The sequence below is a fragment of the Lonchura striata genome, chromosome 1A, assembly GCF_050655825.1.
Source record: "Lonchura striata isolate lonStrDom1 chromosome 1A, ASM5065582v1, whole genome shotgun sequence".
Taxonomy (NCBI): Eukaryota; Metazoa; Chordata; class Aves; order Passeriformes; family Estrildidae; genus Lonchura; species Lonchura striata.
This window is the reverse complement of record NC_140741.1, coordinates 8,254,555-8,281,386: the sequence shown is the minus strand read 5'-3', so window position 1 is coordinate 8,281,386 and position 26,832 is coordinate 8,254,555. Positions and strand designations below refer to the sequence as shown.

Sequence of the window (26,832 nt, the reverse complement as noted above, 5' to 3'; positions counted from 1 at the left end):
TGGCCAGGTCAGCAATGGTGTGGCCAGCAGGACCAGGGCAGTGACTGTCCCCTGCCGTGGGCACTGGGGAGGCCTCAGCCCAAGTGCCGTGTCCAGTTCTGGGCCCGGCACTGCGAGATGGACACGGAGGGGCTGGAGCATGTCCAGAGGAGGGAACGGAGCTGGGCAAGGGGCTGGAGCACCAGTCTGATGAGGAGCGGCTGAGGGAGCTGGGGCTGTTGAACCTGGGGAAAAAGGAGGCTCAGGGGGGACCTTATTGCTCTCACACCTCCCTGACAGGAGGGTGCAGCCAGGTGGGGAAGAGGATCTGCTCCCAGGGAACAAGGGACGGGACAAGAGGCCACACTCTTAAGCTGCGCCAGGGAAGGTTTAGTTTGGACGTAAGGTAGATTTTTTCATGGAAAGGGTGATTAGACATCGGAACCGCCCAGGGAGGCGGCGGAGCGCCCATCCCTGGAGCTGTAGGAAAGATGCACGTGGCGCTCAGAGCCACGGCGCGCCGAGGCGGTGCGAGCGTCCAGAGGCTGGGCTCGCTCCTCTCCACGGTCCCTTCCAGGCCCAGTGTTCCCGTGACGGCGCCGGGCAAAGCGGTGCCCGCGGGTTCCCACTCCCGCCAGCCCCCCGCGCACCCCGGGGCCGCCCCGCTCCGCTCCCGTCTCCGCGGCAACCGGGCGGGGCCGCGCCGCCCCTCGGCGCCGGGCGCGGGGCTGGCCGGGCAGCGGCGGGCGGAGCGTCCCGGGAGCGGCGGCGCGGGCAGCCCCGGCAGCCTCGGCAGCCCCGGCCCTTCTCCCCCGCGGTTCCCCCGGCGGCCCTGCCGGCGTTCCCGGCGCCATGTGCGAGCCCAGCAAGCAGGACATCGCCGCCATCTTCAAGCGGCTCCGCTCCGTGCCCACCAACAAGGTAAGGGGCCGGGCCGGCGGGCGGGCAGCGCTCCGCCGCGGTGACACGTCGCACAGCCGGCGGGGCGGGGAGGCGCGGGGCCCGCAGCCGGGACAGTAGGGAAAGGCCCGCTGGGCCCTCGGGATGGCTGTCCCGGGAGCGGGGAGTTCTTCCCTGCCTGCCCCCCGTCCCCCCGGCCGGCATCCCGCGTCCCGAAGGGATGAGCGCCTGGGGAGAGATGTGCGGCGCCCACCGGCTGCCTCAGGTCAGCTCCGCTGGGCGTAAGAGCAAGTTCCCAACCAGATGCAACCTAAACGACCTAAAGTTAAGTGTGTGTTTATTTTGTGGGTTTTTTGTTTGTTTGTTTGTTTGTTTGGGTTTTTTTTGTTGTTGTTTTTTTGGGTTTTTTTTTCCCCCCTGTTTTTATTATCCAGTGAAGTGGCACAGCCACTTCTGCAGTGATAGAAGTTTGTTGGTTTTACTCTCGTTGGGCTCGTCCCGGGCTCAGGTGGGTTTTCCCGTGGTGTCAAGGTGGTTCTGCAGTGCCCGCTGGGCTGGGAATGGTGGCTGGCCACAAGTGCCTTCAGCTGCTCGGTGCTGCTTGTTTGTGTTGGCTTTGCGATGTACGCTGAGAACACAGGTGAAATACACACCCACCAGGAAACTTCGGATTGGCATTATGAAGGAACACGTTAGGTTTGTTTTCTGGGAATAGGAATCCGGATGTCTGTCTCTGGTCCAAAACTGACTTCCACTCTCTGAACACAGTGCATTAGGACTGTACAGGTCTGGTTTCTCAAAGCGGAGCTCAGAGGTGAGCACGCAGTTTCTAACAAAAATATTCTTAAAACTTGCCTTTGCAGTGGGGTAAAAAGTTTATCAAAGAAAGGTCCTAGTCCCTGTGACGGGGGTGAGAGATCTCTTACAAGCTCCTGAAATTCACTGGCACTCTGCCTGGAAATTGAGTAGTTTAGGGCTAATTTGGTGCTTTTTTTTATATTGGGATCACAGGAGAACTAGAAAGTACTGCCCCTGCCTGCTGAGCATGGAGTGCCTCGAGCAGTTCCCCTGTGCCGGACTTCTTGTTGCGGTGTAGATTTAATCAGGTGGATGTGGTACCTGTGGTTGCTCAGGTGTATCTGTCTCCCCATGTCAGATGTCACACAGAAATTCAGTGTTTACATAGCAATAGTAGCACAATGTTTGCTGCCACTCACCGTGGGCCAGTGGCAAAGTGGCTCAGACACAACTTGAAAACAGTGCTCTGGTGCCCGGTCTGGGTCTGGGTGACCTAAGAAGGCAGAAAGGGAGAGTGGAAAACAGCAGCTTAGATCTCACAGCTCTCCCACTCCCACCTGTCTGACCCTTCTCCTGAAGTAAAAGTTGTTTTTTCCATCAGTTTCTCCTCTCATGTTTGTGTTTCCTTTCTGTTATGTTCTTAAGCAGTCTGTCTGCTCCTTTTATTTGTAAGTCTCTTTTTTTTGGAGGGGGGTGGGGGGGGAAAGAAAGACAAGGGAAATGCAAATATTGAAAAGGGTTCTGGATTAAAAGCTTAGTAATTTGCTTTAGCTGTGCAGTTTATGGGTAGAGTTTGGGAAGAACTGCCTGGTCTAGGCAGGCATGTGCATTTACACTGTTCTGGGTGCTCTGCAGTAGTTCTTAGTGCACTTGAGCTTAGGAAAATAATTCTCATTTAAATAAATGTGCAGTTTAATATGTGGGTTAGAGTGTGTTGAAAGTGATGTTTTAATAATTATTTTGAAATTAACATCTGTAATTTAATGTTAGTTCTGTTTATGATGAGGTTTTGAGTTCTTGGTGTATTTTGGTGTTACATAATGTAAAGCTGCCTGATGGCAGCAGACTGTTGATCAGCTACCTGATGACTTAACAAACATGTTACAGTTATTAAATAGGATGTATTTTGTACCCATAAAAATGTTCATAGTCCTTAAGCTACTTCATATTGTTAACTTGAGTGTTTGAGTTCTACAGCTCGAGCCCTTTGAAGACTTGCACACTCAAGGATGAGCTGAAAGTCTATTTCTGTCAGATCTTTTAGATAACGTTCCTCTGAAAATGCTTTTTCATTTCTTTCTTTCATCCTGTCTGCTTGGGCTCCCAGTGTGCATGTTCTGCTGGTGGTTTATCAGTAGCTGAGTTTTGTTATTACAGTGTGTGTTTGGGTGTGGTTGGTGTTTGTGTTGGGTTTTACCCCAGGATGGACTCCACTATCTTGTGTCCCTGAAGTCATTTTGAGACGATGACACTTCCAAGACGGGCAATCCTCTTGCCTTCCCGTGGCCAGCACTGCAGCTCCCTCCCTGCTGGTGGCATTCCTGGCCAGGTGGCTGTGCTGTGAGTTGGCCCTACCTTTGCTCCGAGTCCAAGTGCAGAGCTGCTTCCCAGTGGGATCAGCTGCCGGAGTGAGTAGTGCTGATGCAAGAGAAGGAGAACTTACCTGGGGACAGTGGCTGGTGACTCAGTGGAGCTGCTGGGGTTTAGATCCCCGTGGCTGAGTGTGGCACTGCCTCCTGAGTTCCAACCAGATCAGTGTTCAGGCAGCTGGATCCACAAACCAGGTATGGATCTGCCCTGGGGCTGGAGCCCCAACTCCAGGGGAGGTTCAAAATGTAAAGGCTGGAAGTCTCCATGGAACCCTGACCTTGGGGATAAATGCTCTTGCTGAACCCACTCACCTCTTCTGCTTGTGCCAAAAATAGCATTTCTATCAGCTATTTATGACTGCATTTCCATAGCCAAAGTAAATATTTTATTTATTTTTTTGTTAATGTAGGTGCTTTACGCAAGGTGGATGTTTTATGATTTATTAACTGTTTGCTGTGGATTATACCCAAATCTCTGTGTTTGCTCAAGAGCAAACATCTCAGTTAGGTCTTTGGCTGTTTTTTTTCTAAAGTGACTCTTACTGAATCTACAGGGTGAAGTGTTTCAACACAAAATAAACAAAAAGCATGCAAGTGTATTTTGAAAGCACTAGATTATTTAAGCATAACCTTCAAATTTATTTAGTCCATACTTTAGTTGCACCTAAATCTGTACAAAACTTGCAATTTGTTCGGTTTTAAAATGGAAACAATTTCATAGGGTGGCTTGGAAATTGATTTTAATTTCTTCCCCCTGATTCTTCTTAATATTTATCTAGTGGGAACCACTTTAAAAATTGAGAAAACTAAGCAAAATTAGTCTAAATGTTAGTGAAACATGCATCTGTTTCTGTTGCATAACATTGATGGAAATAGCATCTCCTCCTTTGCTTTCAGAAGAAGATTGGAAGTTCCTGCTTGCATCTCAGTCCTGAAAGGTACATTTTTATGCCTGTGAATAATCTCCACAGGTGTCTGGTAGGGACTCCTGTGTGAGTGAAGATACTGAGCTGTGGCAGGCAACTCCAAGGTGATGCAATTGACTTTAAGATGTTGAAATTACAAAGTGCTCCTAATTGGAGGATAGAAAAGGGAAAAGAAGAGAATCTTCAGTTATGTTTATGACTGAACTTTTAAAAACATGGGTGTTTTTTTTAACCACCCACTCCAGATTCTTGTTTCCCATTTGTACTCCAGGGAATTTCCATGAGATTTCCAGCTGTAAGTCAGGTTTGCTCTCCTGTATCAGAAGTGAGACCAGGGTTGCTCTCTTGGCTTTGGTTTCAAGCAAAATCTTCTTATTTTTTGTTGTCCCCATCCTCCTTTGGCCTTGTAAGAAAAAGCCTGGAAATAGTCAACTTAAGAGAAAGATGAGTCTCATGATTTTTAAGGAGCTGTTTCAAAGAATTTGGAAAAAAAAAACCCAAACAAGTTCTGGCTACTTAGGCTGTGTGTTTTCTTAGAATATGGCATACATGAAGTCTTACTCATTCTTCTTTTTCCCCCACCCCTTCTGTGCCATTCTTCCACCTGAGCTTGTTTCAGGGACTCCCTCTAACCCCTCCTGTTGTCACCCATTCTATGTTGCTCTCATTGCTGCTGGATGCCAGTGAATGCCCCATTTCCATGGACAGGAATGGGACATGGAAATAACATTAGTAGGTGTTAGGTCCCTGTTGAGAGGGAAAGGCAGGACTTGCACGTGCAGGAGCTATGATCTCCATGGTTTCTGTGTGTCTTACCAGGCATTACCTAACTGAAGCTCATCCGTAAAGTGTTCAGTTGTTGATGAGTTAATGCTGGATCTGCTGGTGAGCTGTGCTTGTGCCTGATAAATTTGGACTGCCCAAGCTGAATAGACCCACATTAAACTGAGGTGTTTAGCCTCAAACTGCTCCTGGGCATGTAGTTGAAATGAATGTGGATGGATGATGGGTGACATGACTTGAGCACAGACTCAGGGCTTGTTTGACTGTGTATGTGCAAAAAAAATAGAGACAAAAATCTCTATCCAGGTTTCTAGAGAGAGTTTCTGGTAAGAAGACTTCTTAATTTTATTTTTATTTTCTTGTTCCGCTTGGCAAGGAGGTGCTGGAAGCTCTGGTCTTCTTATGATGTTCCATATATTCCCACCTGTCCTGGAATAAACTTATTTTTTATATCTACATATAGCTAGAACTTCTGCTATCTGAGGATGCATTAAGTTTATAGGAAGATGTTAAAGGATAAAGTTGCAAATTGGAATGCTGTCAATTTGTGTGTAACAGTTTATTTCTCTGTGGAGTTATTTCTTATTAGGTGCCCCTGGGCAGATGCTTTTATTGTAAGAATACTTCTGTGCAGTCTCTGAAAAAGCATTGATCAGATAAAGTCCTGTCATGCAGGAATAGATGTGTACACATGGAATTAACTCAGAATAGCTGTTTCTGTTTAAAGTTGTTGTGCTCCTTGCGTTTGATAATTGACTTGTATCAGAAAATTTTTTTCCGTTTCTGGCTTTCCTTGGTTGAAGAAGCACAAAACTCAGAATAGCTGAAAAAGGACTTGAAAGTTGTGGTCTGCTGACCTGCAGAGTGTGTGAGACACACATGGACACAGCTCTTGCTGTTTTGGCTGAATGTTAGATGTTCAACGTGGTGGCAGGGGGTAGGAAATTCCTGGGCTTGTCCATGCAGTAATTGTGGACCTGGTTGCTTTTCAACCAGCGTGGCACAGACCGTGGAAAGGCTGATGTGGCAATCAGTGTGTGATGAATCATGCCAATATCTGCAGAGGCTGTCTGGATAAGCAGTGCTCAGAGGCCTTCACACAGCTGGCTTGCCATGGCTTTCCCTGAGGGTCAAGGTTTTAATACAGGAAACTAAATAATGATGGCATTTGTTCTGCTGATAACCTTCTGGAGACTCAAAGGTGCAGCATGAGGAGAGCCTGCCTTTGGGGAAATATTTCTTAACCACTTTCCTATTCCAGCAGTGCTGGAAGTGCTGTGTTAAACATGTATTTGAACTAGGCTGATGTGGGTTCTGTGACCTGATTTCTCAACCTGTGTACAGTGGTTATTTTTGGAAATGGAGAGGCTGTAGTTGTGTGGGCAGATTGTGTAACCCCTCTTTAAATATCTAAAATTAGGATACTTGGAGTTGTCATGTCAAACGCTGTAAGAATGAGTTCACAAAGTTGGATCACTGTAGGAGTGTTACATTGACCTGTAATAAAAGTCTAAGGCCTGTTTATGCTCAAGTTCTGTTACTGATGTTTCTTTGCTTGCTTTAAGGTGTGTTTTGACTGTGGAGCAAAGAACCCCAGCTGGGCAAGCATCACCTATGGAGTGTTTCTCTGTATCGATTGCTCAGGGACCCACCGGTCCCTTGGCGTTCACTTGAGTTTCATTCGGTAAGTATTGGTGTGTTTTGACAGTAAAATTCACCCTTTAATAGTCTTGTTTGTTCACAGACCTGCTCAGAGAGGAAACCCATTCTTCCTTCAGCTTCTGGTTGTGTTGACTTTGCTATATCAGATAGCTTCTTGGGAATTGTGTTCTGTTTGCAAGCTTTGCTTCCTGAAGCAGCTCATTGCTGTGGCACCTGAGTTCTGCCCTTCCAAGCCAAACTATTCTGTGGTTCTGGTACTTGGGAAGTGCTCAGGCAGCCAGCTGGTGCAGTAAATCTGCACCCTGAGCTGGTCCTATTCCAGGTGAGCTGACTCAGGGCCTTTTGGGGTTTGATAAATAACTACAGATTACAAAAATAAAACAGGTGGGGAGAGAAACACTTGACAAAAAAACAGAAACAGAATTATTTAAAATGGCTTTGGTGGTGACAGTAAAAACATTTCTTTGTGTTTAGGTCAACAGAACTGGATTCCAATTGGTCCTGGTTCCAGCTGAGATGCATGCAGGTTGGAGGAAATGCAAATGCTGTACGTATTCCTGAGTGTTTACTTTGCACACTGAAGCTTGGTAGGCTTGGAAAATGTTGTCTGTCCTTACTGCCTCTCTTCCTGGGATTATTTTTATTTTTCCAGTCCTTTTTCTTTCTTACCGCATTCCCCTGCCCCCACCTCCCCATCTTTAAAGAATTCCTCTTGATTCTGATTTCATCCTCCATCCTTGCGCCTTCTCCATTTTGCTATAGTCTGAAAATGTTTTGGTTTTTTCTTAGAAGACAGTGATGAAAATCACTGCAAAGCCCAGATCAGATTCCTTGTCAGTACATGTCTAATTTGGACAACTGCTCAATGATGGCTTGTAAAGCAAGCTTATGGCCCCTTCCTGTGACCATCATTCCTTCCATGGCTCATGAAAAACCATGCCAAGACCCCTGGAACTGCCAAAAGTCACCCTAGTTCACTTAAGTTAGCACTGAAGATAAGACATGCTGCATTGTTGGAGGGGGTCTAGCAGTGTCATGGTTTGGGCCAATTCACATTGGCTGTTACTTTCAACTTGATTTCTTTATGTACTTACACAATTTGTTTGTAAATTGGAGTTTTGTTGACAGCTGTCTTGTTCTCAATCTCCCTTTTTGTTTTTTGTAAGCTCTTTGTCAATCCTTTCCCAGCTTTTTCCACAAATAACTCAGAGTGGTTCCTTAAGTTGGCCCACCCAGTTGGGAACATGCAACTTCCGAAAGCAATTTCTGCTGAATGCTTATCCCTTATATTTTTTCATTTGTGCTTGGTTCTGAGTATTGTTTCTTCAGGAAGCTTCACCCAAGCTTGCTTTCCATAGTGTTTCCCTTGACAGTTTTAGCATTAAGTCTTAGACATCTAAAGACATCTTAAGTCTTTAGGGTTTTTCTATTTTTTTTCCTTTTTACATACAAAAATGCTGAGTTCAGGGTCTTTGTTATTTATCTTCTACTTCTATATTTTCCAGTCAGGTATTTTTCTTTGAATTTGGCATGCAGCAAGTCACTGTATCAGGCTTACAGATCTGAGTGGTTACATAGTGTCTTCTCCCTCTTTTTCTTCTGCCTGTCCTTGCTAAGTTATTCTTTTCTATGTTAGTACTGCTGTTATATGAATGTCCTCATCAAGTTTCTGTTATGCCACTTAGTACATAAAAATCACACTTTTGACTAATGAGAAGAGAGAGATTTCATTGTTAAGAATAGTTTCTTTTTTAGCCAAATGCTTAAAAGCCTTGATTAAATGATGCCAATTCTGCTATGTAAAGGGTTTGAGGCAGTTGGAAAGAAGAGATGGCAAAGTCTGAAAAAGTCTTCTGTTAGTCTTAGAAGGCCTATTAGCAGCAAAATAACAAAACTTTAATTGTTTAATTTTGTGGGATTTTGTCTTCCTTCTTGGATGTCACTGTTTCCTGTCATACATTGTACCAAGAGGTGCAGTATACAAATACCTTAAATTCTCAATGGTCTGGTTTGGATTCCTTCTGAAGATTAATACTTGAAACTTGAAACAACAGATTGGTAAATTGTCTGGACATTTGAAGTAAAATTAATGCTTTTCTTTTAATGGCACTAAAAAACCATTCCCTATTGGTTTCAGTTAAATACTAAATTTTAGTTTTACTAACTACTGGCTAGAAGCCTTGCTAGATTAACATCAATCTTCTGTGTTCTGTAATTGCCTGCTGATGCTGAATCCTGGATAACAGCAGTCCTGAGCTTCCCTGCTGTGTTTCAGATAGCTAGTGTCCTTAGTTCCTTGTGTTTTCAGATCAAATCTCTGTGGTAATTGGAATTAGGGTTTCTAAGAAGCCACTCTGATTTATTAATTCTATATAAATACACAAGTCTGTAAACATGCAAACATAGATATGAGCATAGACACCTCTTTCATTTTTATGAAGACTCATTTTGATACTATTGAACATACATTGATCTCCCCAGCCTGAGAGATGAATCCAAGCAGTGCCTTGTAGAATTTTAGGAATGTCCTGTGGAGCACAGCTACTGGCAATCGATTTTACCTCTTCTTTCCTCTTAATCACTTAATTCCAGAACAAGGAGTTTTTGTATGTAATGGAAGCTTGCATTTGTATATGCTCTTAAAGCATCACACTGATGTATTGGGGTTTCTTTTTCTGTTTTATTTACATGTAAAGAAGTCACCTGAGTGGAGTTTCCTCTGTACTTTGCAGATTACTTAGACTCCATAATTTAAAAGATTAGATTTAAGCAGAGGAGCAATTTGCTTCATTGCAATATGTTTTTGTGTCAAGTATCATTAGCTTTTAAGCCTGTTCTTCACAGCATTTTTTGTGTTCTGCTTCCCAGTCTGCTTTTTTCCACCAACATGGGTGCACAACCAATGACACCAATGCCAAGTACAACAGTCGTGCTGCTCAGCTCTACAAGGAGAAGATCAAATCTCTTGCAACACAGGCCACGAGAAAGCATGGGACTGATGTGAGTAGTGTGTGTCCTGAGGCCTGGAGATTCCTGATAAACTTCCCCTTCTTTCCCTCTGAAGTCACTTTAAATTTCTAATCAGTAATACAAAAGATAATCAGTCTTCAAATAAAATGGCCGTTTCTCCATGAACCATGTAGTAGTTTTATTTTTGCTTGTCTGAAATCGAATGTCTGAAGGAGTACAGCATGAAAAATTAATGGAATGAAAAAGTAATGGAATTAACTACAGTCTGTGTGTGATTTAAATGGGATTTGTTTTGAACAGGTAAATTAAGTAATTTTTGGTATTTTTTCCTTAAAAAAATAATATCTGGGAAATTAACAAGTTGTGTAGAACTTTCTGTTCTCCATCAGAAATGCTGAGGCAGTTCATGCAAGCTGTCAAAACATTGTTAGGTTGCTGACAGGAGTGTAGCGAAGTATCCAGAATTGGTGTCTGAAGTGTTAAATGAGTTTGACAACAGTTCTTTTCTTGGTACACAGAAAACATGTTTCGATTGTTTAATTCAGGTTGTTAAAGTTTGTGACTAGTTCATTTGAAATTGATGAGATGAGTGGAAATTAAAAGCAAGAAGGGTTGATTCTTTTATCTATGCATCAAACAGCATGAAATTTAATAGATAATTATAATCTTAATTATTCATACTATGGAAAATAGAATTCACATCGTGAAGTTCAGAGAACATTTCTTTTGATTTCATAAACAGATTAAGATGTAAAATGTGTTCAAGTAAGTACAATATAATGTGTATATCTAAGTTTATGGCAAGTTCCCCAAATGACTCTTTGAGGAACTGTGATTATCTTGCTTCAATTACAGATTCCATCCAGTAGTTTGATATTAAATATTTTTAAAATTCACTAAATATTTAGTAAATACTTTTAGCTGTGCACTACAAACTAAAGTAATTATGTGTTATTTAAATTACTGAAGTAAATTGTTCAGATAATTGCATTTGGTACCAACCATCCCCTCCTCTGTCACATGTTAAAACATTCCTTTTCTGACTTAGTGATAGAGCTGATTGCTGAATGGTGAAGTGAACTCGTACCTTCACTGTCCTTTGTGACGATGTCATTATTCCTGCATGGAGTAGGAAGAGCAGTGATAAAAGATTTGCCTGTGAGTGATCTTGAAGTGCAGGTCACAGGTTGGAGTCCTGTCCTGGGGCACTCTGGAGACCCCAGCCCTGAGATCTGGCTTAGCTCAAAGCTCTTGGCTGATCCACCAGGAGCACATGAAATATGTCTGAATTCAATAAAAAAAGGAATGTCATCTACTGAACACCCGATAAAATTGTAAGGGAAAAATATGGACAAGAAAAAAAAAATCAATACTTTTAAATTCTGAAAACAAAAAAGAGTAGTTTTAAGATTAATGCATTGAAAAAGAATACATTCATGCAATTAGCCTGTAAAATTATGTCCTTTGATTTCAGCTGTGGATAGATGGGTGTGGAATGGCACCAGCATCACCTCAGAACAAAGAGGAGGAAGATTTTTTTGCATCCCATGCTTCTACCAAGGTACAAATCACCTGTCTAATTCTTGCTTGCTTTCTAAACACTTTGGTTGACTTTGAGCTCTATGGTGAAGATTAAACTCTGAAAGAAAACTTTATAGAGAAAAGGTAAGTCAGGGAGTTAATACTTATCTGCTTTTCTTTCTGTGAGTCTCAGAATTCTTCCTGGATGTGAAACACTTCCTAAGATGATAATTTTAAATGACCCAAATAGTAGCTAAATATGGAATGAAAATCTATTTTTTTTTTTTTTGTAGACACAACAATTCCACTTGGAGCTAGGATTTCTTCCTTGGGAGTGCTCTGATATAAATGTACTGTGTGGTACCTTGGGTTTTCAGACAGCAAAGTGTAACAGTTCTTACAACATTTTTTGGGACCTGGTCACAAACCTGCCTTTTGAGGGGGGATGTGTTTGAAGGGAGTGGGAGGATGCACCAGGAATGTTGGGAGGACTGCTCACAATCAAAAATGTGTAAAAAACACATTTGTGAAGTGCAAGAGCTTCTAGTGGGGCGAAGATGTGGTGATACGTAAGTAAATCATCCAGAATACAATAAATAAATCTATAGCACAGTTAAAATGCATATTACTGGTTTTGATGGTAAACAGAATTCTTGAGAGCAGAATTATAAAAGTGCTCAGGAATGGATTGAAACCATCTTGTTTTTTATAAAGGTAGGCATTTCTTGTAATTCTAATAGCTACCCTTATCTGTACAGGTTTTAATCCTAACAGCTGTAATCATAAGAATTCAGTATTAATAAATGAGTGATGCTTAGGAAGTCTTTAGCTAAGTGCTCCTATTTATTTGGTATATTCTATTTTCTGTGCACTTTTGATTCTATCTGTTTTTTTCCAAGGCAAATGATACAGAATGGATGTTACCAGAACCTGTTTCTCTCCAGCAGAAAACTTCAGAAAACATTCCAGAATCCTGTGAAGGTATGACTGATTCTTTGTTAACAATAAGTTGCATTTTCTGATATTCTCTTAGTTTAGTCTCTTTTTACCCTGCTTTAATAGTTAAATAACCTAAACATGCTTTATAACACAAGAATTTGGGGTGCCTGCTGCCCTTTTAGTGACTGGGAAAGCTGTGATGGAAATACCACATTATGGGGTCTCTACCAGGCTACAACCTGAGTACAGTGCTAGTACTTCATTCTAAAGAGCCTCCTGATATTCTTACTCTTGTTATTGCTTATCTTTTAGGATCAGAACATGGACCAAGTGTTGATGGCCTTAGCACGTCCCCACAGCCTGCATTAGGTAATGAGTGCAAGCAGCAGAAGAGAGCAGCAAGTGCAGGGAACCCAAACATCCCTTTGGACAGAGAATGTCTGCCTAGGAAGAGCTGTGGAAATAGATTTTGCTCCCTTTTCAGAAGTGTGAACATAAAATCTTGGATTGGAAAGATCGTGTGTTGATAGTGCAGTATCTTCAGTGACCAGTTAACACTGAGCAGTTTGGCATACTGTGAGTAAGGAAAAAAAGCTGATGGAAGTAGAATAAAATACCTCAGTGATTTGTCACTGTGAGGCTTGTCCTGCTTGTTCTGCTTCTGAAAACAAAGTGTTGATTCTCAGCAGCATAGAGTAAATGCTGTCTGGGTCTCTTTCAGTTCTTTAGGCAGGTATGGTCTTCATCACTGTTTTTATTTGGGTTTAGTTATCTCAGAGCTGGAGACTACAAAAGATTTCACTGGATGCACTTCCTGCTTTTCTCATTTGTATCTTTAGCACATTCTCCTAAAGCAAGTGCTTTTCCTGATTGGTTTTGACATCACAAGTTCTGTCTAAAGGGAAGAATTTCTGTTCTGTTTATGCCCCTTTCCACACAAATTTCAGCTCAGAGTAGTTTTTCTGTGTGCACAGGCATCCAGGAGGGTGCTGTAGGAGCAATTGATAATATGACAGTAGGAGCTGTTTATAATGCTTGTGATGTTTTAGTGATGCAGGTATGTTTTATATGTGTCACTGGTGTGTTTGAACACAGCCAGTGCCTTTCTAGACTGGAAAAAACTTATCTTGGAAGTTATATGAGGTAGAGGGGAACCCAAGTCTGATTCAGAAGAGCAAGTCCTGCTTTCCTGTTCTGTTAACTAGCAGGAATCTGCAGCAGACAACTGAGCTGTAATTCTTACTGCATATTTTCAAGAGATGCCAATCAAAGGTAGCTCCCCACATTTTCTTGGAGATATCCACAGCTCTGTTACATAGTCTGGTTTAGTATTTCAACCCTTCCACTGTAGAAAGGCATGAAAATAAATAGCAAAATCTGTTTTGAGGTTGATGTTACAGAAATTTCCTTTTGCAGTTCTGGAATTAATAAAAATTGTATGTTAACTAATGTACATTTAATCCTTGCAGAGAATACCACCTTCATAAAAAAGAAGCCAAATCAAGCTAAGAAGGGGGTAAGTGTATGTAAACAATGAGTATTTTTAACTGTATTATAGGTAATTTAAAATAGTTTAAAGCTAGTTTACAGACTTGCTTCTGCATGGGGTCTTAGCACTTTGTTAGCATCTAGTCTCTGTAAAAAGGCAGGAAGAGAGTTTAGTGGCTCTGAATGATGGTTCAAGGCACAGGAAAACTGAGGAAGGCAGCTCAAGTTTTGAATGTGTGGCTGTTGCAACTCAAAAAACAGCCCTAATAGTCACCCTAGAGCCACCCTAATCATGGGCTGTCAGGGTGACAGCTTGTTACAGGGTCTCATTCCATTTAAGTCTGGGCCACTGTAGGACAGAAGATTTTGAAGGTTTATTGGATCAGAAAATTTAGATTAAATCCCATGATTTTGTGTTCCCCCTAGAAGACCCTATTACCCAAGAGAAATTTTTTATTCTGAGTGGTTTGTGCAGATCTGTTCCCTTCCAGTGAGAACCGAACTGGGTTGACAGGTGCAGGTACAGTTTGTGATCTGTGTGTGCATGGCCTGGAGCTTTTACATGAAGGCTTTAAAACCAATAAAAGGTGAAGATAAATGCATTGTGAATTTTACTGTCGCTGCAGTTTTGCAGGTGAGGAACTTGAAGTCCATAATAAGGAAAGTATTTTCTCTGCTCCAAATTGTCCTTGCTGTCTGCAAGGACTGCTCCCAGACAGGATGTAGTGTTTGCTGTTTCTTTCACATCTGGCTGTTGAGTCAGCTGAGGTGGTTGTCTCAGTTTTAATATTGGGGCTTTTGGTTTTTTTCTTTTTCAATAATTCCAGCTTGGTGCCAAAAAGGGTGGTTTGGGAGCCCAAAAAGTGAGCAGCCAAAGCTTTAATGAGATTGAAAAACAAGCGCAAGCTGTAGATAAAATGAAGGAACAAGAGGATCTTCACAGTAGTAAGAAAACTGAGAAGGAAGAGCCACTGTAAGTATGAATTAATTATACAATGGTAAACCATTAAGCCTAATTTAATGAGCTAATTTAAATACTACCATAGATTAGCATATGCAAATAAAACTTCTGTTCTTCAAAAAAATGCCCAAACAGACATGGTTAAGATAAGCCAAGCAGTAATTCCCTCTGTGCCTTTTTTTGGCTAATAAATAAATATATAAATATATATATATATACAGTTTATGGGCTACTATAGAAAATTAAGTATTAAGAAGACTCTTGGCTCTTAAATTCTTTTCATTTCATGCTAATTACCTAGTTTATTTTGGTTTGGTGTAGGGAGCTCAGTACTATTGAAAGCAGTCTTTCTAAGAGCATGGGGAATTATCAGCTTGTATTTACTGGGTAAGACCAGGGGAAGTTTGTCTCAAATTGCCTGATTTTCAGGTGATTTATACTGGAACTGCCTTCACTTTTACCAAAACCCTTTGAATAATTCTGTCTGAGGTCTTAAATCTGGACCAATCTTAGATTGGTCAACCTTAATTAATAGATACTCGGCCCTAAAGCTCAGAGGGTGCTGTTCCTGATTCTTCTCCTATGTGCTTTTGGTTTTTAATATTAGTTGCCATCAAAATCATATTACTAAATAGTTGGTCATTGTACACTTTTGCTGTTACAGAGCTTGGCATCCTGTCAGATGCTAGAGAATCCATCCTATAGCCTTTTAGGAAGTTTTCTGAATTGTTACATAATTACAGGATCACTTTTTGCTCATGATATCAAGGATTTTGGTCTATAAACTCTTCCCCATTCCATTTGCTCACTTTTATGTTGTCTTTGCAGAAATTAATGTTTTAGTTGTGTTAAAAGTGCCAATCACAAGGGGATCATTTGATGTGTTTTAAGCACAACATCAGGGTTCATGGTGTTTGCCAAAAACTACCAGTGGAGAGACTCTAAAGTAACAACTAAATAATAATAATAAAAAAAAAACCAAACCTCTATTATTCTTTATCAATATTGCCTTTGACTGTATAATTTAGTTTGGAAGAAAGTCCCGAGCAGTATCTTGGGTTTTGTGTCAGAAATGTATAAATCTAAAGATTCAAGCCAACTTTTACTAAAAGTGCTGTAACTCTTCTGCAATAAACTAAACCCTCTAAAAATGCTTGTAAACATGAGGGATGCACATACACTGAGTTTATGGATCCAGTCCCAGTGGAGGCCAGAGAACTGTATTTCCCTGAGATTATCAGTTTGGTGGATACCAAAATGAAGGGAAGGGTGAACTCTGCTAAAATTGCATTTCTTCCAAATAATTTGAGTGGTGGATTTAATTTTAAAAGCTTGCATAATAAGCTTTAATAACTTAATTCAATATGACTTTGTTATGTGGCAAGGAGTGTAAGTGATTTTTTTGTAGTTTAATATTTGTAAGGAGAAAGAGTTCTAAGACAAATGTGATTTTAAATTCTTACACAATTTCCTTTTGCTGTGCACTGACAAGAATAGATAGCTGAAATTACATCTACAGACTTGATCAGTATTCCCATTTGTTTTAATCAACAGCAAATAAGATTTTTATGTTCATAAAATAGATTTCCTGAGGAGGGCTGCTAATTTTGCTGCATACAGTGCTGGTAGATGTTACCAGTTATTCCTTTCTGCTTTGCAACCTGTCTACCAGCAGCATCCAAAATTTCATTTGACTTTCTTGTGATAGTTCATTTGTATTTCGTGCCAGTTGAGACTTATGGATTAAAGTATTGCCGAGTTACTCGTTAAAAGCAATAAAAAATGTATCCCTTTTGTCCCAACAAATTACATTTAAGCAGTATTCCTGCAATTCTGTAATCAAGATGAAAAACCTCAGGCTCTGCTGGACTGATGTGACTGGAAAATACTAAGATAGTTTAGAGGTAAGGGATAGAGACCTAGCTGGGCCCAGATGTGCCTTAAGGGAAGACATTAGAAAATACAGTGCTACAATAAATATTATTAATTTTCTACTAATATTCCTGGGCTGATAATTCAGTGTAGAATTGGACATTTCTCTGGTAACTGTGTTTTTTCCAGTGTATCATCTTTAAGGTTGGCCTACAGAGATCTCGATATTAAAGCAAGAGAAGAAACCTTAAACCTCTCTCGTAAGAAGAAAACGGAACTGGAGAGGCTTGGCATGGGATTGGGCAGCAACAGGAGGTATGTGAAGTTCTGGAAACTGAAATACTCTGTGGTTTTATGCACTTATCCCTCATTTTACTCAGGAAATGAAGAAATTATTATGGACTAGAGCATGTTATGGAGACTTGAGTAATATCAGCAAAAAATCTTTTCTCTGTCAAAGGGAAACTTCTGATAGATTTAAGTTCTAACCTGCCACACAGAGGTCAACTTAGATTGTGTTTTCCAGATGCCAGAATGGATTTTGTGTCCAGAAGTCCTTTCCCTGCTTGAGAGAACAACAGTTTTCCAAGAGTTTCCTTTATTTTAATTCCTCTTTCCTTAAATGTTTGTATAGCTTGGGTTTCTCAGCAGGCTTCAGAAACTAGATTTGGGCTTTGAGTTCTTTTTTTTTTTTTTTTCTTTTAGGGTGTGAGTTTTGTCATCTCTTTACATGTTTGTTTTCTTCCTGTCCCCAGTGGCATTTCTCACTCAGTGGCCTCCGAGATGCAGACAATAGAGCAGGAAACTCCTGCAATTGTGAAACCGAAGAAGTACATGGATGATGTGGAAGACACTTTCTTCTCTTCTAGCTCCAGGTATTCTGTAAGCTTTGGATTCTGATGGGCCCAGAAGTGTATGCAAGTTCCATAATAATATGCACAGTGTTTTGGAAAGCTGAGATGAAAGCAGTTTGATGTTCTGTACACACCCAGCATGTTTTCAGGGGAGATCTGAATCAGAAGAGTGGTGGAAAAGTTGGCTTTCCCTCTGTGACAGATGGGTTTGTGAAGGAGGGGAGCTAGCTTTGTTGGAAAAGTGGTCTGATCTATGTGTTTGTAGATTTTATCCTGTCCAGAGTCTTGTCTCTGCTTGCACAGACAGTTGCCATATAAACTTTTATTTGCTGTATTCCAAATCCACTGAACTTTTTGTCAGAATGACTTGTGTTCATTCCTTTTTTTTTTCTTTCTTGTGCTGTTGCCTTCAAATTAAATAAGCATTGAAGTCTGTTATTAGATGTACGACAGTTGCATCATTCTCTGCATGCCAAATGCACAAACTTCAGTCTTTTTGAGGTATTGTGCTGGGTGTGTTGTGTGGATGTCTGCAGTCCTATTTCAGAGACTTTTATGTATCTGAACATAAAATGTAAGCGAAAAATAATTGAAACATTTGTTATCAGAGGATGAATGCAATGCACACTATAAAATATTGCTCTTGGGAGAAGAAAAATAATTAAATCTTTCAGGCAGTAATTGCAATGAACCAGCTGTTTCTGGACTGAGAGGTGTTGCTTTCATAAACTGCCTTTATTGGATCTGTGTCACAGCAGCATGAGAAATTGTACCTAATTGCTTGCAGACAGGCAAATAAAAGCACAAAGTCTTTTGTGTCACTATTTTGTAGTGCAGTCACTGCAACAGAAATACACACGTGCGTCCAAGGAAAGTGGCAGCAGTCTTGTAAAATAAAACAACATTTCAGTGCTTGCCTTGTTTGTTCCCTGAAAAGACCTCTTACTGCTCTCAAATTATTCATCAGCTACCAGCAGGCAAAGGATGAATTATGGAGGAGCCTTTTAATGTGTTGTGGTTCAATGATTAGAGGATAAATTGTAACCTGGCTGTTCCCCACTCTTGTTCTGGTTGGAGCTGGGAGGATCTAATTGGAGTTGGTACACAAGTTAATTCTCTTTAAAGAAATAACAGTCAGATTTGGACTTCTTAAAGGGTATTGTTATGCTTTATTTCAAGCTGTAACTTTGAAATAGAGGCAAAGTAACTTTAGCATCATCTTAGTATATGCTCAAAAGCAAAATAATTATACTGGATAGTAGAGTGTTGATAAGTTAATTAAGCAAGCTAAAGGTCTCAAGGTTTAGACATAAAATTGAGGCCTCTAAAGATCCTGAATTTTGATGTTTTGCTACAGTTAGTAAAATCTTTATTATGTCACAAAATTTTATTTTCTGTTAAATGCCATTTTTTTTCTCTCACCCACCCCAAATACTGAAGAAGTATTTTTGGAAAGCTACAAAAATCTGAGAGGAAAGGTTGGAGAAAATAAACACTTTAACCTAAATCAGCTCATGCAGCCCCTGCCCAATACCATGGTTTTGGTGGCCAATGTGAGACTGGAAACTTCAAATCCATAAAGCACCTTGATTGTTTGTTATAATGGAATTTATAAAATTGTGGTTTCTTTTTCTCTGTCAGGAGAGAGGCTCCTGCTTTTTTAGAAGTTCATTCCAAATCTGTCCCTCATATTTTCGATGCTCAGTGATGAGATTTTGCTGCTGCAGGGGTCACATTTCTCATAAACTGCAAAAATTGTGGCCTGACTATTCATAGTACAAACATGGAGAATTTTCTTTTTTAAGAGTGTGTTTCACAAGATGCAGGTGCAGACTTTAATATCCCATCTTGTTCTACTGAATAGTTCCATTCTCCTGTCCCTCTGTGGTTTTGATCATCTTTCTCCCCATCCTAGTCATAGCCAAACCTCAAGTAAATTTCTTCAAGCACAAAATCTTAGTCTTTGGCATTTTAATAGGTTTTGGTAATTTATTTTTTTTCAAATGCTTTCCACGTATACTGAGGTATGTGTAGGTAATCAAAAGGGAAAAAAATCAAATCATGTACCAGAATTTACAAACATGCTTCAATTTTTTCTGTTTTCTTTATTTAGTGTTTTCCTCATGGTTTTGATGTGCAAGATAAGATTACCTTATTAAATTCAGACTCACCTTCAATAAACATGTTTATAGCATTTAATTTTAATAAAATGTGTGGCAAAACTCACAAGTTGTTAATATTTGGATTAAAAAAAATACAGAACCAGAAATAAAGGCTTTCCTGCCTGTTCTGAGTCATTGGATTCAATGGTACAAAGCTTCTAAAGCAGTATTGTGAAATCCAAATTACTCACTGATAATTGAAATTTGGGTGAAAACATACTTGCTAGTGAACATTTACAACAGTCATTATCTAACAACAAATATCTTCACACTTTTCAATAAATAACAAAGTTCTGACTTTTCAATAGGTTTTTCTTTGCTTTATTCTAGGTACTGTGATTCTTCAGATCTGAGGAGCAGCACTTTTTCTAAATGGGATGACAATTCAGATGCTTTTTGGAAGAAAGAAAATAATAGTAAAGACATTGATATATTGTTAACTTCAAAAAGCACAGGATTTTCAGACAGGTACACCAAGAAAACCAAACTGATATTTTTCCAGAAAGCCCAAGTTTTAATGTGATTTGAGTCCTGGTCATAGTAGCAGGATTTTCTTCAGTGTATAGTAGGAGAATTTGGCCAGAACTTGCATCAGCAATTTGCATCAGCAGTCAAGGGATCTGAATTTCTTTTGTAAGCTGAATTTCTTCCTTACATTTTAAGCACTGTCTGTTGTGCTCAGAGCTGTTCAGTGCATGTAGTGGAGGTAATTCCCAAACACTTCCGGCAAAAGAGGAAGTAGACAAAAGATATGGGGAGAAACTCAAATATTTGCCCTGTTCTGAGCTCATACCTGCTTTGTTTATTGTGTGATGAATCAAAGGAAACCTTGTTAACAAATGAATGAAAATTTGGGGTGCTCAGTTCTGAGGAGGACTAGAGATACAAACAACAGGTCTGATTGTGATAATAAAAAATATCTTTTCTCTACGACAACTGTATTTCTATCTTTGTAACCAAGTAGAAGATGTAAGAATGGGGGCGGGGGGGGGGGTGTTTATATGCTTGGTGTTTTCTGCTTCTCTTCTTCATATTTTTCATTTACCTGTACGATGCAGTTTGAGCACTTGAGTAGTTGCTGTCTGATTCCTTTCATTCTGCCACAATGGGGAGGAGGTTTCTCTCCCTGATGCAGTTTATTTTCCCTCCAGGCCTGCATCCCGGCGTAAGCCGGAATATGAACCTTCTGCAAACGCAGATGAGGCACAGAAAAAATTTGGCAATGTCAAAGCCATTTCATCAGACATGTTCTTTGGAAGGCAAGATCAGGCTGATGTAAGTAGGAAACAGTGATAAGTATTTTTAAATGTTAAAATATTCCTTGGCTATAAAAATGGTATTTGTGTAAGAGAGAAGGCAATAAATAGTTAAAATTGGCAGAATTAGTAGGCTTATAGATTTATGTCCCCTTGATTATTTGTTTGATAGAAATGTAGAAATTTCAGATAATTTATAACTTAATTTTAAGGAATTGCAATTGCATGTAAGACTGTACCTCCATCATTCTTCTTTCATGATAGAAGTGGTAGACTATGATTTAGCAATCCTGATTTTTGATAGAATCAGGCCTAATTTGTTCTAGATACCCAAACTGATGCCAACAAAGCACTGCTGAAACATCTTCCTGCTATGGATTTGTTACATGAAAACATTGTTAATGTTGTAAATCTAAAGAAATTTTAAAGAAATTGTGCAGTGAATTGCATGGAGTTGAATCAGCCTAGAACAAAGAGATTAGTATTGTGCTGCATTTTGGAGGCAAGATACAGATTTTTAATGAAAAAATAACAGTGTAAATACTAATGAAAAATATAATTAATGTGTGCAGGGAACTTGGAAAAAGTTGAGTTAAAAATGTCATGTGGTTGGGAGGGTCAGCAGGATGTTAATTGCAGTGCTTTCCCCTTGGTTTCACATTTTTTAGCTGGTGTTTTTAATGGTTGCACAGTTTTCCAGCAGTTGTAGGGTAACTAACAGCTAGTGGGACCTTTGGAGTTGCAATGATAAATGTGCCTCTTGGGTAAATCAGAAACGAGGTGGTGGCAAACTCAGTTTTCACAAAGTGGTGTGAAAACTGAAATGGGCACAACTTTCAGTATGGTCCACTTCAGTTCTAAATGTCTGTAGTCTCTTAGATTATCTGACATGACCTCAAAAGGTGACAGCAAGCTGATAAAATCCTTTTTATTCTCAATTCTTTTCCAGTATGAAGCAAGGGCTCGGCTAGAAAGGCTTTCTGGAAGCACATCCATAAGTTCAGCTGACTTGTTTGAAGACCAGAGAAAACAATCAATGGGTATATATCAAACAGAGTGAGAAACTGGAGCATGTGAGGGATGCAGGCCCTGGCTCTGCTTCTAATCACAGTCATCACTGTGTTCTGCAAGCAAAATACTAACAGCTCAAATAGGCATGGCAGGTGTAGTCATTGTTTAAAAATTAACCCCTTGAATTTCAAGTTCTCTATTTTTAATTCTGTAAGTTCAGTATTTTATTCTGGGACTGTGTTACAAATAACATTTTATTTTGCAGATAACAAATTTGCAAACATTTATTATTTATTTTGTAAATAACATTTATCAAAGGAAAATGGTATTATTTTCCAATGAGGTAACATAAGGAGCTCATTAGCTGTCATCATAATACTGGATCTAGAGAAAATCATTAATAAAATGTTGGTGGACTTAAAATTCCCATGTAATCTGTTGCATGGCATATCCATTCAGTGGGATATTGGCTTCTACCTCTGGCCTTGCAGAATTATTAAGGAAGATCTTCACTTGTATTGTCTGTTTCAAAGATTTTTTGGAGCAACTCACATGGGAGAGTGTAGTTCATCAAATCAGAAGGGAGGAAGATTAGATTGAGTGAAAAGAAGCCCCTTAGGGTATTGAAAATGTCTCATATTTTCTTTCCAACACTTCTTGGATTGTGCAATAATGTGCAATGGAAAAGATGGCAAATGCTGGACCATTGTAGAGGCTTAATCAGTTGACTTTGATTCCTTAACTTTTGAAGAAATTGGAAAGAGTTACTGAAGAACTTGAAATCTGTGAGTAATTATTCAAATAGGCTGGAAAAATAGTGTGCAGCATCTGATTTTACTTTGGAAAAGTAGGAAGGAAAAACCCAAAAACTAAACTGACTGTTTAGTTTTGGTCCCCTGAAAGCAAGTTTGAATACACTGACTAGCAGAGAAGTAACTCCTGTTACTGATTGCTTAAGTAAAAGTGGGGCTTAGGAATTTGAAATGTGAAAAAAATAATTAAGGAGGGAAGAAGATATCAAGCAGAAATCACAGTAAGGTGCTTTTACCACTTGAAAAAGCATTTGCAACATGGTGTTATAAATTCACACTATTTCAAATGCGCAGAAACTTCCTTTCTTGCATGTCTCTGCTACACTCCTCACCCCAAAAACTGAGGGATGGCCCTTCTTGGAGAAATGCTACTGAACTGACAGTTTGTCTGGTGTGGGATTTATGCCCATACTATCATTAGTTCCATAAAATAAATGTGATCAGGACGTTGTCAACCAAACCACCACTGTAGTTCTGGGGTCCTTGCCAGGATAAAACATCCTTTGCTCTAAGGTTGTTTTTATGAGCACTGATGAGGTGTCAGGGTAGAACAGTGTACAGAATGCTGTAGAGAGGTTTTTAACCAAAGAGGGTGCTGCAAGAAAAGGCCTTTTTGCATTATTTCAAAGCTGATGCTTATAAAAGTCAAGTGGCTTGACTTGGAGGTGCTGATTTGGAAGGAAACCACGAGGAAAGATGGTTTCCTGCCTTGTTTACATGAACTTTCTCAGACCAACCAAACTTAGCCAGCAAATGATGAGGGAATTCTTGTGGCTGAGAAGTGGTTGGAGGTTCTCAGGTTATTTATATCTGCAGATTTTATTTCTATGAATGATCTTAGTAACAGAAATGCCTTAAGCATTTGATGAGTGGAACAGATCATAAGTAAGTCAAAATTACAGCTCAGAAATAGGGCTGTTCTGAGGGAACTCTTGAAGATAAAGAGCATCTATAATACTATAAAACCATTCTGGGTTAAAGGATTGAAGTGGGAAGTTCTCTGAGAGAAGTAATGAGACAAGTAATCTGTGCTACAAACCATCCTCTTATCTGAGGTAAAACAAATTATATCCAGGATTGTCTGTCTCAGCCTGCTAAGGAGGCAGTGCCTTTAACTTCCCAGGACAGAGGAGCTACAGGTTCCCTCTCCTTCTCTCTCTTCCTCCTCCACCCCTGTTGAAAAGATTAAAAGGAGCCCCCATTTGGAAAATGTCTGGTTTGGGATGGTTACTCCCTGGAGCCCCATTTATTCCCAAGATCTTTGGGGTGACCTCACTGTGGCCTTGCAGTGCCTGAAGGGAGCCCACGGGAAAGATGGAGAGAGAAACCTTGACAAGAGCCTGGAGTGACAGGACAAGGGGGATGGATTTAAACTGACAGAGGGGAGGTTTAGGTTGGATATTATGGAAAAATTGTTCCCTGTGAGGGTGGGGAGGCCTTGGCACAGAGAAGCTGTGGCTGCCCCTGGATCTCTGCAAGTGTCCAAGGCCAGGTTGGCTGGGGCTTGGAACATCTTGGGATAGTGGGAGGTGTCCCTGCCTGTGGCAGGGGGTTGAAATGAGATGATCTTTGAGGTTCTTTCCAGCCCAGGCCTTTCTGTAGTTGACTCTGTGATCACTGTTCTGTGATTCTGGTTTACTTGGCTTTGTGCCTTTGACAGCATCCCATGTTTGATACTAAGGCATGCCAGTAATTATTTTCACCAATGAGTGGATGATAGTAATTGTTAGTGTGTTAATACTTAGCATGCAGTTAGTTTAGAGTACAATTAGAGTAGTTAATGAATTATCTTTGATTTCTGTTAGCTTTAGACCTGCACTTTCCGTAATAACAGCAGAGCTAACTCTGTCCAAATTTTAAGGAAGGCTGGATTGCCAGCATTGTTCTGGAGCTTTAAAACCTAATTTGTTTATATTTACTGTAATTTCTGTGGATTTTTCCAAGCCTCAAATGTAATGCAAAATGTATGTGTTTATACAGCATGGAAGTCATCCCTCTGCATACACACAAATAGAGTTCATCACTTCACCTCTGAATGCACCTCTGAAGTGCATTCATCTTTAAATTGCAAGGGGATGACAGCTGTTGAGGATACAAAACACCATTGTCACATTCTTGAAGTACAGAATAAGGCATCTACTATCTAAACATGATTGCTTTGCTGGGAATGCAGAGTGTAGAGGTTGACACTCTTGTGTGGAATTATGAAAACCTGAAAACAATCCAAAGGAAGATGCATTTAAGACATTGAGATCTCTGTCTAGTGCTCCTAGTCATACATTGTACTTTGGGGAGCAAAAAAAAAAAAAGGTTTATTTTAATATAGAATTCTGTTTCCTCTGTATGTGTGTTCTTCTTTTAGGAAGCTACAATATTACCAATGTCTTGTCTTCAGCTCCTGATATAGCTCAGTTTAAACAAGGAGTGAAATCTGTTGCTGGGAAACTTTCTGTCCTTGCTAATGGAGTCATGACATCTATACAGGTGAGTAAAAATGTCACAATCTATTAACAATCAGTTAAAGCCTTTCTGTAAGGATTTAGTACCATGGATCCTGCCACTGAATTATCTTTAGGGAGAAAAGAATGCATTTGGTTTTGAGCTCTGTAGATCTCTCAAAGTAGACAGTAAATCTTTATAATTTAGAAAATAAATCTGTATCTGGTAGCTCACCTTCATTGGGATATCTCTTTTCTTACAATTAAAACAAAAAATCCCATCATGAAAGTTATTTGTTGTCACTCTATTTTAAACTCATCACAATTCCTAACTCAGAATGGAATAGTTTGGGTGGGAGAGATCTGCAGTGATCATCCAGCCCAACTCTTGTGTTGGCTCTTTAGTTTACCTTTGATCCATGGTTCTGCACGAAATAAGCCATCCCGGCCTCAGTGTGCAGCATGTTTTGTGCTCCAGTCACTTGGCAATTCCTGTATGAGGTCATTGGGAGCTCTCAAATGTTTGAAAATCAGGCTGATTATCCTGGAATTGTACCCCAAACTCCAGTTCTTGGAAGCACTGGTCAATTTTCTGAAAGTCTTCAAGACTTCAGCTGCTATTTATTGCACAAATGGAAATAGAACTGATTTCTTTCCATGGAAAACCCACTCATATCTGGTTTGGTATTTGTTTTTGCTTTTCTAGGATCGATATGGTTCCTAACTGCAGCTAAAGAAGGATTTCTCTTCAGGCACACAAGTAATCACTGCTGATTCAAATGAAGGTTGCCTTAAGACTGATGATGTTTTTACCTGTTCCTTAGTGCAGATTTCTGACTCAGCCTTTTCTTTGTGCTATTTCATCATAACAGAGCAGAAATCTTGCAGCAACTTGTTACATTGCATATACTTTTTCTTTTTTCTTCCTTTCCAGTCTTTATTTCTTAGCAGCCTTATTGTTAGATAAGCTGGGAGCTTTATTGTATTACTGGCTCTGTCTGTGAGGCAGGAAGGAGAGGTGGTGGTGTTTAGTAGACTGTAGCAAAATATACATTTAAATTAAACCTGTGTTGCCAGGAAGTAAAAGCTCTTGAAGTCATAAATTGATGTGCATTAAAATGGTGGGGAATTAGTGGTTTAAAACAGTATTCCAGCTAGAAGGTTTTGTGCTTAGATGTGAAGTGTGGAGAAGTCAAAATGTGGTATTGCTGAATAGTGGATTTCACCTTGTTGTGGGAACAGTGTATTTATTCCTAGTTTCGAAAGTTACAAAAAAATTTGCAATATAGAATCCTTAAGTGCTTTTAAAAATTCTGTATTGTGTAAAAATTGAAAAAAAAATAAACTTGAAATAGTAATACTAAGGGCCTAATAGAGTATCTAATTAAATAGTTGTTAAAAATGTTTAGCATGATCTTAGATTTTTGATAAATTATCAATTATTGAGTAAGGAAATAGTGGGGCTGTGTTTTAGACAGTCTAGAATTTATTGCTGATGACATCCTGCATAAAAATTATTATGACCTTAAAGAAAAAACTTTCCAACGAAGAATTAATTCAAGTTAATTCTGTTCTGTAATTTTCTTAATTCAAATTTGTAAACTGCTGATATCTAATAAAAACAATTGGTATAAACTCAGTTTTGAATTCAATTTCTGTGTGTGGTCATAAGTATCCAGCTTTCTAAATACTGTCATCTGTATTTTGTCTATACAGTGGTCTGGTAAAATCAGCCTTTAGTTTCAGATAGTCAAACTTGCTTTTTTATTAAATTGCTGTAGTGATTTAGAAATCTAAGTACTGAAGGTGGGGTAGAAAATAAACTACTGGACTGAGATACTATGTTAAATACAGTTAAAGTGTAGCTGTATTTGGGATTTCATTTCTACCTGCCTCTTATCTAATTCCCAC

At 39.8% G+C, this 26,832-nt stretch overlaps 1 protein-coding gene across 4 annotated transcripts; it reads left to right on the top strand.

The window, feature by feature from the left end:
- Positions 1 to 717: 717 nt before the first annotated feature.
- On the top strand, positions 718 to 26,560 carry ARFGAP3 (ARF GTPase activating protein 3). 4 transcript variants are annotated; one of them, XM_085568646.1, is made up of 17 exons: positions 718 to 900; positions 6,541 to 6,659; positions 7,112 to 7,184; positions 9,506 to 9,637; positions 11,082 to 11,168; positions 11,422 to 11,478; positions 12,028 to 12,109; positions 12,380 to 12,436; positions 13,537 to 13,583; positions 14,383 to 14,528; positions 16,578 to 16,703; positions 17,144 to 17,263; positions 19,735 to 19,872; positions 20,556 to 20,679; positions 21,610 to 21,700; positions 24,846 to 24,967; positions 25,628 to 26,560. In XM_085568646.1, the coding sequence occupies exons 1-17, from the start codon at positions 832 to 834 to the stop codon at positions 25,643 to 25,645; spliced, it is 1,608 nt and encodes a 535-aa protein (XP_085424772.1). In that variant the 5' UTR covers positions 718 to 831; the 3' UTR covers positions 25,646 to 26,560. The 4 variants fall into 4 exon arrangements, with proteins under 4 accessions (XP_085424772.1, XP_021401738.2, XP_085424773.1 ...); XM_021546063.2 differs by lacking the exon at positions 11,422 to 11,478; XM_085568647.1 differs by lacking the exons at positions 718 to 900; positions 11,422 to 11,478 and adding an exon at positions 974 to 1,210.
- The last annotated feature ends 272 nt before the right edge of the window (positions 26,561 to 26,832 follow it).